The sequence below is a fragment of the Spermophilus citellus genome (assembly GCF_964194105.1).
Source record: "Spermophilus citellus genome assembly, chromosome: 6".
Taxonomy (NCBI): domain Eukaryota; kingdom Metazoa; phylum Chordata; class Mammalia; order Rodentia; family Sciuridae; genus Spermophilus; species Spermophilus citellus.
The window spans coordinates 38,847,661-38,861,941 of record NC_138187.1 but is presented as its reverse complement, the minus strand read 5'-3'; the positions used below and the strand labels follow the sequence as shown (position 1 = coordinate 38,861,941).

At 53.9% G+C, this 14,281-nt stretch overlaps 1 protein-coding gene across 1 annotated transcript in view; it reads right to left on the bottom strand.

Moving 5' to 3' along the window:
- Positions 1 to 1,928: 1,928 nt before the first annotated feature.
- IQCE (IQ motif containing E) overlaps positions 1,929 to 14,281 on the bottom strand; it is a 45,373-nt gene continuing 33,020 nt past the window's right edge. The window contains 6 exon segments of the mRNA XM_081298983.1: positions 1,929 to 5,603; positions 7,047 to 7,124; positions 7,904 to 7,998; positions 8,935 to 9,059; positions 9,546 to 9,656; positions 14,155 to 14,181. Of these exon segments, the coding sequence (XP_081155109.1) occupies positions 5,476 to 5,603; positions 7,047 to 7,124; positions 7,904 to 7,998; positions 8,935 to 9,059; positions 9,546 to 9,656; positions 14,155 to 14,181 (564 nt within the window). The 3' untranslated portion in view covers positions 1,929 to 5,475.

Sequence of the window (14,281 nt, the reverse complement as noted above, 5' to 3'; positions counted from 1 at the left end):
AGCCCCCAGGCTGGGCCTGGTGAATGGCAGCTCAGGAGCCTTGGCACATATAGGACCTTTCCTTTGAATCCCGGGCTGTTCTGGGCTTAATTAACGAATAGCTCAGAGGCACCTCCTCTCCTCATTCAGAAAGGGACACAGCACCATGGAAACCTCATCCAGATTCCTCGGCGGGCACTGTCTAATGGGGCCACCCCTCAGCGCTGTAACTGGGCCCAGCCCGCAGGAGCCATTGGGAAAGCTGGCTCAAGGCCATTAGCTGGTGCTCATGAAGCTGGGCCAGCCTGTCCCTCATCCTCATCATTCGTATTCTGAACCCAACATCAATGCCAAAAGGAACTAGGGCTTCAGACTCTTCTTTTCAATGTCCCCCAAGGACTTGGGAAAATGTCATATTTAAACCTGTCTTGGAGCTGGGCATGGAGGTGCACACACCTGGGATCCCAGCTATTAGGGAGACTGAAGAAGGAGGATGGCATGTTTAAGGCCAGATTTGCAACTTTGTAAGACCTTGTCTCAAAAAGGAATGGGGATGTGGTACAGCGGTAAAGTACTCCTAGGTCAAATCCTTGGTACCAAATACATAAATAAAATAAAAATAAAAATGCCTTGACTAGGACCTGGGGTTACTCTCTCCAGGTCTTCAAGACCAGCATGATTCTTCCAGGCCAAGCTGGAACAGATTCCCAAGAGCACAAAATCCAGTGGTAGGAATGGGCAGGGGACTGTGTGTGTGCAAACATGTGAGGGTAAGTCACTGATGTCCTCTGTGTTCATTTAGAACCTGAGGCTTGACGGGAGGCCTCACTTTCTTCCTTCCCTCAGCTCCAGCTAGGCAGGGGCTGCCTTGCTCTGCTCTTAGACCAGCTCACAGGCAGGTTGTCGGTAGCTGGGGGTTTGCGGCTGGGTGATTGTCCCTGCACTGTGCATCCTAGTCCCACCGGCTTCTGCAGGCCCAGCCAGCTCCTCTGTAAAGCAGAAGTTCCCACATTTGTCAACTGGACACTCATGTGATCTGGGTACAAAGACGAACCCAGGCAAATGCCAGAGCTAGCACCCAAGTCCCTGGGTTTCAGACAAACCAGATCTGGGACTGGATGACACGGAGGGCATGGTGGGAAGGGAGTCACAGACGCGCCAGCCTGCTCAGCAAAGTATCAAACAAAGTGCAGGTACCAAGTTGGTTCTTTTTGGCATGGCCATCTGTGTTTGTAATTATACTCTCCCTGTTCCAGAAACGACGATTAGGCAGAATCTGGAGAAATTCCCGCACGTACACACATTTTTATTTCTTGATGTTCAAGTTCCTAACTCGTGTCCAAGGAACAGAAATTTAGAGGGATAGGGTGTCCATGACAACTCAGAATACCACGTGGCAGGGAGTGACTCTCAATCCCCAGCCCCAATGAGGACCCAAGTGAAATGCCCGAGGCACAGGAAGCTGGGGCTCCTGCAGCGGATCACCCCCTCTTAGGGGCATGTACAGAGAAACAGCAAGACTGCATCATGGGAAGCATGGGCAATCTAGACAAATGCCTCCCTTACAAAGGCCAGGAACAAGCAGCACAAGAAATGACAGACTTACTCTTTCCAAAAGATTCACAAGGAAATTATGTGTGAGGTGTGAGAAATTCTAAATAAAACACTCCAAAGATCATCAGATCAACTCCCAAGTCCCCTGGGCCATCTTTGAGAGTTCCTTTTCAGCCTCCAGACATAGTTCCTCTTGGTACTTTCCAGGCTCTGGGGTTCCCTGCTTGGGGTAGTGTTAGTGCTTCCAGGAGGCCCCTGGGGAGGTGGGATCCTTGAGAAACCGCGTGTGCCCATGGCACCGTCTTCCTGTTAAGTCTCCAGTGCTCAGATATTCTCTGTGCTGAGCATGAACACTGCTTCTAACACCCAAGGAGGAATTTCAAAATTAGTTTAGACAGGTTATAATGGAATTTTTATTTAGATCTTGAAGGTTACAGTGCTTTCCACAGAAGTTATTTATATCTTTAAAAGTGAAGCAAAACTGCTGGGCTTGGTGGATCTGAGCTAGGATGGTCTTTTTCTAATGTAACTGGTCTTTTTGTAAGGAAGGATTCTGGTCCATCTGAGGGACAGAGAGCACAGTCCTCACTTCCCTCACCAGCCAGAACATGGCCGTCATATGTGGTCAGGGTCATTTGTCCAGAGGCCTGCACTAATGCACAGACTCACTCGAGCCAACAGTCCCTAATATGTCACCTACTTTGTCCAAACACCAGGCTCTGGGCCTGGGGATGTAGCCCTGGTTGGCTCCGCCTACCAACTTTGCAGTCAGATCCCCATAGGTAGAGGGCTGAGGGGCTGGGAGGCTGGGGTCTTGCCTTCTCTGGCCCCTCTGCTATTCCTTGGTGGACTGCTCAGGCCTGCTCTCCATGCTGCATGTCTCTCTCTGGGGTCACACTCCCCACAGAAACTTGCTGCTGAGTTCCCCCGAAATGCACCTGCCACAGGCTGCACCCTGTTTCCATTTGGCTAGTTTCAGGGCAGCCTAGTTGGTCCCAGCCCCTTCCATTAGCTGCGTCTGGTGGGTGGAGAGCCATGGTACCACCTGGATTCACCTCTGTAAATCACCTGGCATCTTCAGAAGGGAACTCCCTATCCCAAGTGTCCTAGCCAAGGGATAGCATCCTGGAAAGGTCCTGCCAGGGCTGTGTCCCAAGCCAGCCAGCCTCCTGTAAATCTTTGGGAATATCTAAGTCCTCCAGGCAGTGCTGCCATGAAAGTGAGCAGCAGGGATGGGGATCCGCATGGAGCGTGCACCTGGTCTAGCACACCTGCAAGCACCAACTCAGGTCAGCAGGTGTGGCTGCCACCCACACAGTGCAGCCAGGTCTAGATTTTCACTTCTCCTGTTTAGAAGGCACGGGATAGAGAAAGTGTCTTTCTTTTAAAGCTGGACTATCTATGCAGCCTGTACCGGCAGGTAGTTTTGCTACTGTTCAAGTTCAAGGTGATGTGGCGGTGTTGCCGTGAAGGTCAGGGTTGAGCCCCTTCCTCTTGCATTTTTGCAACAAAGGGCTCTCTCCATGGCTTTCCTACTACCCAGAAGGGGGCGGTCTCCTCTTCCTTCACAGGAAGGTGGAGTTCAAGGCTGACCTGGCTGCTGGCCTCTTCCTCTCCTGCCCAAGCCAGCAACAGCTCCTGTCCCCACCATCCCAGAGCCCAGGCCTTGGGCCATGGGTGCCATGTGGCACAGCAGCCAGGCAAGCAGTCCCAGCAGAGGACTGGGTGACCAGCTGAAGCTGGTAGTGAAGACAGACTTGAGGTATTGTCACTTACTGAGGTAGCTTTAAGACAGAACATTTGCTTTTAATTGATCAACAATGCTTACCCAAATAGACAGGACAATGTACATATTTACAATTCTCAGGGCGTTTTCTTGGAAAACTCAAGCCCAGGGGCTGCTTTTAAACTCCTTGGCACTGCCCCTTGGCCAGGCCCCTACAGTTCACGTAAATGGGATGCCTCGAATGGGCAGCCCTTGGCCTTGGGCTGGGGTATCCTTCTACCCCCAGCAGCCTCTCGGAGGTACAATAAGCATAGGCTTGTTCACCAAACCTGAGGCAGGGATGTCTCTGTCAGAAAAAAAAAAAAATCTCCTTCAACCCCCTAATCTAGAACTCAGGCCACTGGTCCCGAGGAGTGAATGATGTAGAAATGCCCTCCTTTAATGGGCCACCTGGGCCCAGCAGATGAGTAGGCACCTTGGGGCCACCTGTGCTGCCTCCTGCACTCAGTGGGTGGGTGTGAGGTTCTGAAGGAGGGTGCAGGCTGCTAGGGAACACACCTAAGGGATCCAGTGAAGGAGGTCTACAGAGGGCTCATGTCAGTCAAGGTCAGTTAAGACTCCAATCAGTTCAGTGGGAAAAAGAAAATGGATTTAGTAGTCCACAGTCCAAATACAGGAAAAAATTACAACAGCCGGGCCCCTGGCGCCATGTTTTCCTACTCACCATGTAAGCAGAGCCAAGGTGGAGAAGACACTGGGCACCAACCTGTGTGGCACACAGGTCCTCCAGCCTCACTCAGCCCCATCACAAAGAGGCAGGGAGTCCCTCATGCTCTGGTCAGCACAGGCTCCAGTCCCTGCTGGCCCTGTTGGAGCCAAATGCAGCCCGGCTTCCCAGAGATCACACTGGAAAGCTGCCATGTTCAAGAGCACTGGCTGTTCAGTTGTGTGTGTGTGGGTGCACCCAAGGAATGAGACTGTACCTAAAGGTAAGACCCCTGGGTGCCCCCATCAGTTTGGTCCAAGAAGGAGCTTTCTAACATCAGATCCCTTCCCTCCTAAGACAATTGCCAGCCCCAGGTGGGAAGTTCCCCAGTGGCTGGCGCTGAAGCAGCCCAGTCTGCAGGGATTCTGAAGAGTGGACTTGGGCTACTCAGGGTCTGGACACTATCAAAACCTTGTCCAAGCTGAGGCTCTTAATATTTGCCACCAGCAAGGGCTAATTTCACAGATGAGACCCAAACTGTGGGCTCCTCAAGGGAATTCCACAGCGCACACCTCAGCCAGCTTCAGTGGAGTCACCAGGTCAGCGTGCTCCACCCCAAAGGTAACGGGGCTACCTCTAGACCCCAAACGAGACTTGTCCCCACTCGAGACTTTGCTTTCTCCAGGATGACAGGCCTGTCTCCTTATCCTGCTTCCCTGAGGATGACCCTAGAGGCTAAGGCACCTTCCCTGGTGACAGAGCGGGAAGCGGCCACCTGTTTCTTCTGCAAAACCAGGTGTGGTGCTGCTTCTGTGATCACTCTCTTCTACTTTCCAGTGTCTGTCCACTCGAGACTCCATCCAGACTCCTTCCCAGGAAGGGCAGCTCTAGACAGCACCCAGGGGAAGGAAGAGGGAGAAGGGGACCTGCAGGTGGGAGCTCACTGTGGGGCCTTGGGATCTGCAGCTCTTCACCGGCTTAGAAGTGGCTACATCCTGTTGTGGAGCTGGGGAAGCCTGGCTCACCCGCAAAGGTGCAAGGGTGCTTCCGCTGGACCCCTGGGGCCAAGGTTGGTTATGGCATCCAGGATGAGGATGGGTGGCATGCCCCGGATTCCTGTTGAGGTGGCTCCTCACAGGTCAAGGTCAAGTGTAGGTTGTTAGAAGAGCATCATCTTTACAGAGCTCCTTGGCTGTCCCCAATGCAGGGGGAATATGCCTGTGGGCACTGAAAACCACTTTGGGTGCTGTGGCAGGAGGTGGCAGAGCAAGGTGGCTCCCTGGGCTTCCCCAGAGAGGAAGAGAAAGGCTGCCAGGATTCCTCCAACAGACCAAGGAGCAAAAACAAGAAAACTGATGGGATGCGGAGGTGCAGGAGGGATCATTCTTTCTCTAGGAAGATAAATCATCTTTCCAATTTAGTTATGAATTCTCTAGAATGTGCTTTGTCCTTTAACCCTACCTAACCTGTCCCTGGCAGCTGTCACCATTTGGAGACAATGGCCAGGGACCTAGAACGGGGAGGGGGTTTTCTTTGTGGGCAGAGGTGGCATAAAGACAACATCATCGGAGTCATCAGAGTTGATGTCATCCAGGGTTGGGGGCTTCACGGGCTGCAGCTCCATGGAGGAGGACCCGGCTGAAAAAAAGAGGAGTGAGGTCAGCCACGCCAAGTCACAAGTGGCTCTCTGCTTAGGGCTGCCAGCCAGCATGGACACACTACACCACCAGCACCTCCTGGCAGGCAAGCCCAAGGTCCTTCCCAGGAGAAGGGAGCCAAAGGCCACGTACACACTGCCAGAAAGCCCTCTCTTACTTCCCAACTCCGAATCCTGAACTTGAAACATTTGTGAAAGAACTGGACCCTCGGTGGGGGCCAGCCCTGGTGTAGACAGGGCTAACAGCCACCTGGGAGAGAACCAGGTTCCTGGCTCAAGGTGTGGCTTCCGGATGAGGCAAAGGGGCACTGGTGACTGTGAGCGCCCCATGTAAACACTGCAAATCCTTATTCTCTGCTGGGAAGAGGCGCCACCTCCAGGCTGAGTGGGGGACAGACAGGGCGGAGGGCTGCCACTGAGGAAGGGGTGGTTTCCACCACGGCAGAGCCCCAGGGCGCCTCAGAAAAGAGCCTTACTCTCACTGCTAATAAACAGGGGCCAGCAGCTGTCTTGAGATTTAGGAACAGGGGAGTTTAAGCAACCACGGGCAGATTCCAGAACTGTGGCAGTTTTTTTTCCTGCAACTTTCAAGAAATTAATATGAAAGTGAAAAATTATGAAGTTAAAAACACCCATTTTCAAGGTTATTTTCATCTTTTCTTTTTAAACACCATCAGGTCAAACAAAGGCTTCACTTATACTTCTGCAGACCCGTGGCCTTAGGCCAGTGGCAGCGGAGCACCTGGACACAACCTGAGATCACATTCTTGGGCAGGTGGGTGAATCCGCCTCTTCAACTTCACTTACGTTTAGCAAGAGGAGGAAAGGGCAGCACCAATGAACACTTCAGCCCTGATCAAATAATCTAAAGGTCGCCAAACATAGGGTCTGAGAATCAGCGTAAACTGGGCTTTGAGAGAACAATTTAAAGCCTTTTAGGCGCAGAGGGTTACAAGCAGGCTGCTGGCCTTTCAGGCTTCGGTGCCTGCATGTTGCTCCTGAAAATCCCGGGGCTGCTGATCTTTGCTCACTCAGCTTAGCAGATGCAAGTTTTGGAGAGAATGTCAAAGTCCAAAGTGCTCCAGCTCTAACAAAGCCACGGAAAAATGGCTCCAGTGGGTGAAAGGCAACTGCAGACGTGTTTGCAGGCTGAACGTGGAGTGAGATTCTCAGCCGGGTAGCAGCTGCGTCCTGTCACCTCCGAGACGTGCCTCCTAATGTGCTTCCCTCCCTAATGTGTCCCTGGGGAGGGAAGGGGCATGCCTACCCAGAAAGAGATGGCCAGCTGAGGGCACACAGGCCACCAGGTCTGGGAAGGCTCCGACTTATGGCCTTATCCTTAAGTGCGACTATTCTGTCATCAGAGAACGAGGGTGATGGCATGGGAAGGTACAACCTCACCTGCCATCAGCCCCCACACTTACCGGCGTGGGGCTGAGCGCCTGCGGGCTCCTCTGGCTCATCCTCTGCAACCTCCTCACCACTCAATTGGCTCTTCTCACCTGAAGAGGCAAATTGGACCCATTGCACATAAGGCACTGCGTCCTGTCACCGACTGGTGACCCCTGCCTGTTTCTACCTTGTCATAGCAAGTGCCCTGCTCTTTCCCACCCACCCTTCCTGGTTCCACCAGAGGCCTAGGAGCGTCAAGACTTCCCTGTGTGAGGATGTCCAGGGATACAGGACCCAGCAGGCTGGGCTCACGGGTAAGGCTTTGGACTCCACTTCCCTGCCAGTGACGGCCCCCAGCCTCCCACCGCCTTGTCACTCCCGCCAGCTCTCCAGCGATAGAGGCCGCCACTGTGAGCAGCTGCTGCAGGTCTGCACTGAGCGTGAGGCAGGACTCAGGTTCGTCGACGTGGGGGCTGAGAGGGATTTCCAGCCATCTCTGCACCACTCCCCACTCTGCACATAAGCAGAGTGACCCCAGAGAAAGTCCGGGGCCTGTGGGGATCACCCTCAGGGTGGGTGGAGCAGGGGCACAACAAATAAACAAACAGGACGGACAAGGAGGGAACCCCCTAGCTCAGGCTGTAGCTGAGGAGAACGAGGACACAAAGCTGGGCAGCAGAGTGGACGTGTGGTCAGCAGAGCTGTGAGCAAGGAGCTCCTGTGAGCAATGCCCCGCCAGGGAGGACACTGGAAGAGGGTCTTCCTGGTTTCCGGGGTGGTGGCCACCGTGTGACAGCCTCCCTTGCCTCCTCACCTGCCCAAGCTGCCTACAAGGTGGCTATTCTTTTGGCTTAACCCCTGGAGGGCCCGCGGCTCCTTGTGTCCTTACCAGGAGAAGCCGTCCAGGAGGGTAGGGAGGTCTCTGGGTGCATGGCTGGAGCAGCTCTGCTAGGTACGGTGGTGGCTGTCCTTTTACCACCGGAGCTGGAAGACAGAAAGACGTGGGCCTGGACAGTGCTCACCAACTTGCCCGGGCGGTTGTCCCATCATATGGACACTGTGCTCTGGCCCAAGAGCCTCAAACGTCCTCAGGCCCACACGGAGGTCAGGCCGTGCAGGTTTATAAGCTGACTGCAGCCATCTTCCTGCCCCCTCCGTCTCTGGTTCCCAGTGAACATGACCACAACACACAGCCGCCCACCTCCTGGTCTGGCTGATGGCCCCGGGGTGGTGGCAACCTAAGCCAAGCCCTTGGCATGTCCTATACCACGTGGTTGCGAACTGAGGCTCAGACTTGTCTGGCTCTCCTTTGTGGAGAGAAGCTGCACACTCAAAAGCAATGGGTAGCTGCCATTTTCTGCCATGCAGCACAGGGTCTGAGGAGGAGAATGATTGTGACTACAGGGTGGGACAGGGAGCAGCACACCTGCCTGGGGTCCCAGACCCTTCACATTCTGCAAATGCCACCTTTGTGAGCTGACCAAAATGGGCACTCTAGCAGGGATGCAGGGACTCAGTCTGTCCTGTGTGGCGGGTGGCTTCGGGAGGGTCCTGGCAACACCTGTGTCTTGCTGAACTCTGGGATCATGTCACATTTTTCTTTAAAAAGGGAAGGTGTGTTAGCCCAGGCTGACAACAGTTTGCCAACTGATGGTTGCCCTGCCAAGGTGGCATTGACCCCTTCATCTTGTTTCCACCCAGCACCAAGATGAACCTCTAGGAAGCCCTCCTGTAGAGGGCCAGATCCTGTGGCCCGTGCCATGGCTATGTGAGGAATTTCCCAGAAGGTCTAACTCTTGCCATGGCTACAGGCCAGGACCTGGCTCACAGACAGCAGGCACTGCACCAGCTCACTGCCATGTCCCTGCACGGGGCTTCCCCCATGACACAGCATGGCTGGATACCTTGACCCCCACTCACCTGGTGAGCTTGGCTCGAGCCAGGTGTGCCCGGAGGACAGACTGGATGGTGGCGATGGCCTCCTCCTGCCCTGGGCTGCTCTCAGCCTGGGCACTGGGGCTTGGGACACAGGGCGTGGGTGAGCTCTGCAGTATAATAACAACAGGGAGAGAACAGTTTGGCAAGCCCTGCCGGCATGGCTCTGTGTGCAGCAACCAAGCGTGGGGGGGCTGAACAAGTGCCTTCTCAGGTGTCCCCCATTATTGCTGTCCTAATCAGATTCCTGCTTGTAAGGTGTTCATTTTGAAACTCTGGAGATCTTAAATAAACATCTTCTTTGCTGAGGAAGGGGCCGACATGGGAGCATAAACCTGTACTAGCACCTGGCTTCACTGCGAGGCAAATGTGCCACTTGAGTCTCCGGACCTCAGACAATCTGGCCTCTAAGGCGGAGTCCACCGGGGCCAGCACCAGAGGTGCGGCAGCTGGGCTCCCAGGCTGGAGTGTGGGGCACACCCACCCGGCAGGCAAGACAGCGAGACAGAGCCCGAGTGAGCTTTCCTTGGCTGATGAAGCACGAGAGAGGAGGCAATGGAGAGAACTGGGCCTGCATCCCGCCACCTGGATGTTACCTGCTCTGGAACACCCAGCAGTCCCGGAGATCCTGAACCACAGGATTTGCTCAGTAACAGCTTTGTTCGGGCTAGATGTCCCCTGAAAACTGCCTGGAGCAAAGTGGCCGCCTGCAGAGAAAAAAAGAGGGAGAGGAAAACTTAAATTTCCCTGGAAGATGGTGGGGAGGGTAAGGAAGATTCTAGAAGGAAAAGTTGTACGGGCAGAGGAAACGCCTTCCTGTACTACTGTGTAACTGAAAGAGCAGCTCAGAGCCTTCTCCCTCATTCTCCCTCACCACCCTTCCACCCAGAAGAAAAGGCTCAGGCGCCTCACGCCACAGGGGACAGAACCACTGCGGCACATGCACAAGCCAGATGCTAGGTGGACCCCGCGGCTGTGGCATCAGCCTGTGCTTCACACAGCGCGTTTTCAGGTTGGGAGAGTTTACTGTTTCATCTACATTAGAGGCATCTTCTAAAAACCAAAGATCTCCAGAACAATCACAAGGGACCTATTTATCCTTTGGCCTTTAAACTAGTGATTTTCTTAAGAGTGAGCACAGGTGTTCCCAAGGCCTGAGTTGAGGCCCTGCCGTTTGGGGGAAGCACAGGGTTTTGAATGACCCTGCCTCTTGTCTGGTTCAAACTCTCCCGTGTGGCAGAGCACTCGCTGCTCTCAGAACACTTAGGAGAATGACAAGCCAGTGTGAGAGGTCTAGACTGTCAGGACAAGACAAGCCCTTTCACTTTTTCTTGAAGGCAAGGTGACGGAAATGTCATATACACAGACTAAGGTGCGAGTATGCAAGGGAAGGGGAGAGGCCACCAGTTATGAAGGATACATAACCCACTGAAGAACAGCAGCCACCCAGCCAACCCAGGAGCCTCACAAGAAGTACTGCCAGTTGACAGGTGACTGCACTGGCTGAAAATGAAGCCATCCAAAGACTGAGGGAAGGCACGGGAGGATCCTCTGTGCCCTAAGCTTGCATGTGGTGACACAGCCCTTGTGGTGACACTATAAAGTGGGTCTCATCATCATCTTACTTCAGAGACAGCACGTGCTCAGCCTCCCGCGGGGTCCCTGGACCCTTCCCTCGCTCATTCATTAAAAAGCACACTTACTGAATCCTTCCACACACAGCTTTCAGGGGCATCTAGCATGTGCAAAGCTGATATCCAGCAAAAGGTGGTTCAGAATCTCAGGCCCTGTTCTAGGAACTAGGGATCCAGTGGAGGAAAGACAGGAGGGCCCTACCTGCAGGGAGCTAGCATCCTAGGACAAGCGTCACTGCCACATGCTGTGAGAGAGTTAACCCAGGGCATGGGGTGGGAGTGATGGGTGTGGGCACTCAGGAGGGGGCTCTGAGGACCTGCCTTTCTAGCCCAGTTCTGAATAAAGTGAGGGGAAAGACTGAGGGCGGGGGGAGGCTCCTTCCTGGCAGAGGGCGCAGCACACAGGGCCCCTGTGGCAGCAATGTGCCAGACTCAAGGTGCGCCGGAGGACACCAGGCTAGAGGGCTGGCCTGGTCAGCATGCAGGTTGGTAGGAACAACTCTGGACTTGTCTAAGTGTGACAGGAAGATAAGGCGTGGTACTAGCTGACATTCTAAAACATCTGCCTGGCTGCTACAAGGGATTAAATCATGGGGGGCGGAGGGGAAACTATTGCTACGGTCTAGGGGTCTGGGCTATGGCGGGAGCTGCAGACCAGGGAGAAGAGGCCAAGTTTTGTTCACTTTGCAGGCAGCTTCAGGTTTGGCTGGATCGGAGGTAGGATGTTGGGGAAAGGGGGGGCAAGCAGGTATACGGTGGGCATCGTGTCTGAAGATGAGCAGTGCCGGGGGAAGAGCAGGTCTGGAGGGGAAAAGTGAGAGTTCCACAATAACCCGAGGTGGTGGAATCCAGGCCTGTGGGGTGGGGGGGTGTTCTTGGGGTCGGGGAGGAGCCTGCTGGCTGGGAGGAGGTGGGACTCTGCAGGGTCCTTCTGCCCTTGGGTCCCACTGGAAGAGAGTCAAGGCAGAGACACTGCAGACCCTGAGATGAGAAGTACCACCAAGAAGAAACCCAAGCACCAAAGGCTCAAGGAGGTCAAGTCACAGGCTGATCCTTGGGAAAGACCCACTCTGGGTTGAGCAGCTGGTGACTGCTGGATAGGGACAGGTGGGTTCTAAAAGGGAGGTGAGCAACTGCAGAGCTGGAGTTTGGGGAGTCAAAGAATAAGGACAACAGATGGAGGGGAGCAGGCCCAGGGAGCATTTCCCATGTCTGCATCCTGATGGAATCAAGACGCATAGGAGGGGACTGATGGGCATGGGGCCCTGGCTGCTGCTGGAAGTGAGCCCCTGAGCCCCTTCCAGCACCCAGGGAGCTGGTGGCTTTCAGTAGGAGCCTGGAGCCTGGTAGTGGGAGGAGGATGAGGAAGGGCTCTTGTGTTCTTATATTTTGAAGTTTTTAAAAAAATTATAAAATACACATCAAGGGTACAAGGCAGTGGAATTAACTCCATACACTGTTGTGTGACCACTGCCTTATTACTCTAGGTCTTCTCCCTCATCCCACATGGAAATCCTGGGCTGTCAGCCATCACTTCCCATCCTCTGCTGCCCCTGGCCCTGGCAGCCAGTGACCCACTTTCTGTCTCCTTGGATCACCTCTTCTGGACACTTCTTGTCACACAACGTGTGGCCCGGCTTCTGACTGAGCTCATGTTCCTGGTGTGCTAAGTTGCACGGCATCACATCCCCACCAGCAGAGCACCAGGGCTCCACCCTCCCACCAGGGCTTCTTGTTGTCTAGTTTTTTAACTGTGGCTGTCCTAGGGGTGGAGGTGGCCCTGCTGTAGCTGAAGGTCTCCTGACAACTTCTGTTTCTCAGTGGGATCAGAAGCAAGATGATCAGCTGAGAGTGGGGGCAGAGCTGGGGACAGCTACAGAGTACAACATGGGGGTTTCATGGACTCGGGGTGAACTGATGAGGGGGCCCTGGGCAGTGATGAAGGCTACCTGGCCGGGGTCACGTCATGTGCTTTCCTCCAGTCGTTCAGTGGGGCAAGGGCAGAGAAGGCAGGACGAGGACTCCCCAGAGAAGGGGTCTACAGGAAAGTACGATGACCCTGAACCACAAAACAAGGCAGTCAAGGCATAAGCAGGGTGTGGCAGGCCAGGAAGGGGGTACAACCAGCGCGTCAAAGACCACAGGGCAAGGGGAAGGCAGGGCCTCAGAACTGCAGGTACCGTGGGAGTAACAGAAGACAGGAGCAAGGCCAGACAGTGACATTTGAAATGGCCATCACAGCTGGTAAGGACAGGGGAATGGCTACGGGGTAGGGCTGGCCAGGAGGCAAGGATGGCACCATATGAATAAGCAGGTTGAGGATGGAGAGGCCAGGAATTGGGTACTGATGTGGCACTTGGTGTCCATGGCTGAGGACAAGAAGGGAACTTCCTAAATGTGGAGTGGCAGGCCACTCTGGCAGTCCAGCACCTGCTAGCAAGGGGAGCTCCTGCCACAAGGCCCTGGACCTGAACTGTCCACCTGAAGCCTCGGGTGCCAAGCCTGCAGCATGCCCAGGGTGTACTGCAGATATGACTCCAGGAAGTCTGAGAGGGTCCCACTGCTATTAGGAGCCCCTCACTGAGGCCTGCGCTTCGCAAGGCACAGCCCTGAACACAGCATCAGCTCTCTGGCAAGGGTGCCTTTCCAGAATGTGGGTTATGTATGGTCAGTTTTTCTGCAACCCGCCCAGGCCACCTGCTGGGCTGTCTGAGGGATCAGGTGAGCTAACAGGATTTCAAGGACAGCAACTTCATAGGAAGCACAGCCCCAGGAGCCAGGCAGAGCTTTGGCTGCCTGCTGGAGCACCTGGCAGCCAGGCAGCATCAGGGCTCAAAGTCCTTGCCTGGATCACCTCATCTAACTGCTCAGCCCACAGAGTAGCAGGAAGAAGCCAGCGGGAAGTCCTGCAGCCAGCTGCCCATCCTCAGGGCTGGAGGCTGCAGCCTTCCCCGCAGCCCAGATGGAAAAATACTGCAGTCCCAGAAGGGCCAGAGAGAAGGTGGAGAGGCAGAGAGGCCTCCAAGTCTTGAACAAGGTAAAGGTTTATTTTTCTCAGTGCATTACTAAAAAGGTGGTGGTGGCTCAGACCCTCACTGCTCTCGAAGGTTCCTAATACACCCCATCTTATTGCTGACCTCCCTTCTAGCTTCTTCTCACTGCTCTGTTAGCCACATGGACACCTAGCTCCTCGTCTCTGACAGCTCTCCTGCCAACAGTGCCCCTTTTGTCCCTTTTCTCCTGGTCTCTCGTCACAGGGACCCTCCTGGTCTGTAGGTCGGCAGTCCTGACCCCTGCCCTGTCCAGAGTTCTACCTCAGCTCACCAGATTGCTTGACACAGACTGATAAGTGAAAGTGTATTGAAAGAAGGAACTAATGAATGAATTTGAAAGTGTAAAATTATTCCAATAAACATCCAATGTTTCTATTACTCAGGCATCCTAAGTCTAATGTTGGTTTGGTTTGATTTCTTGAAAACCAGGACTTGATGCGTCTTTGAGTATCCCTTTGGTTACTGTGCTCCAAAGTCAAGACAGGTTATTTCAAATTGGTGAAATTAACTTTGCTTACCTCATTCAGGACAGCCTTTTTTTTTTTCTGAAATAAAGAAAATTTAAAAAATGAATTAACATGAGAAGGATGAATTCCTTACAATAGTTTCCATCCTTAATCTTGCTCTGCTCTGAGTCAATAAGAG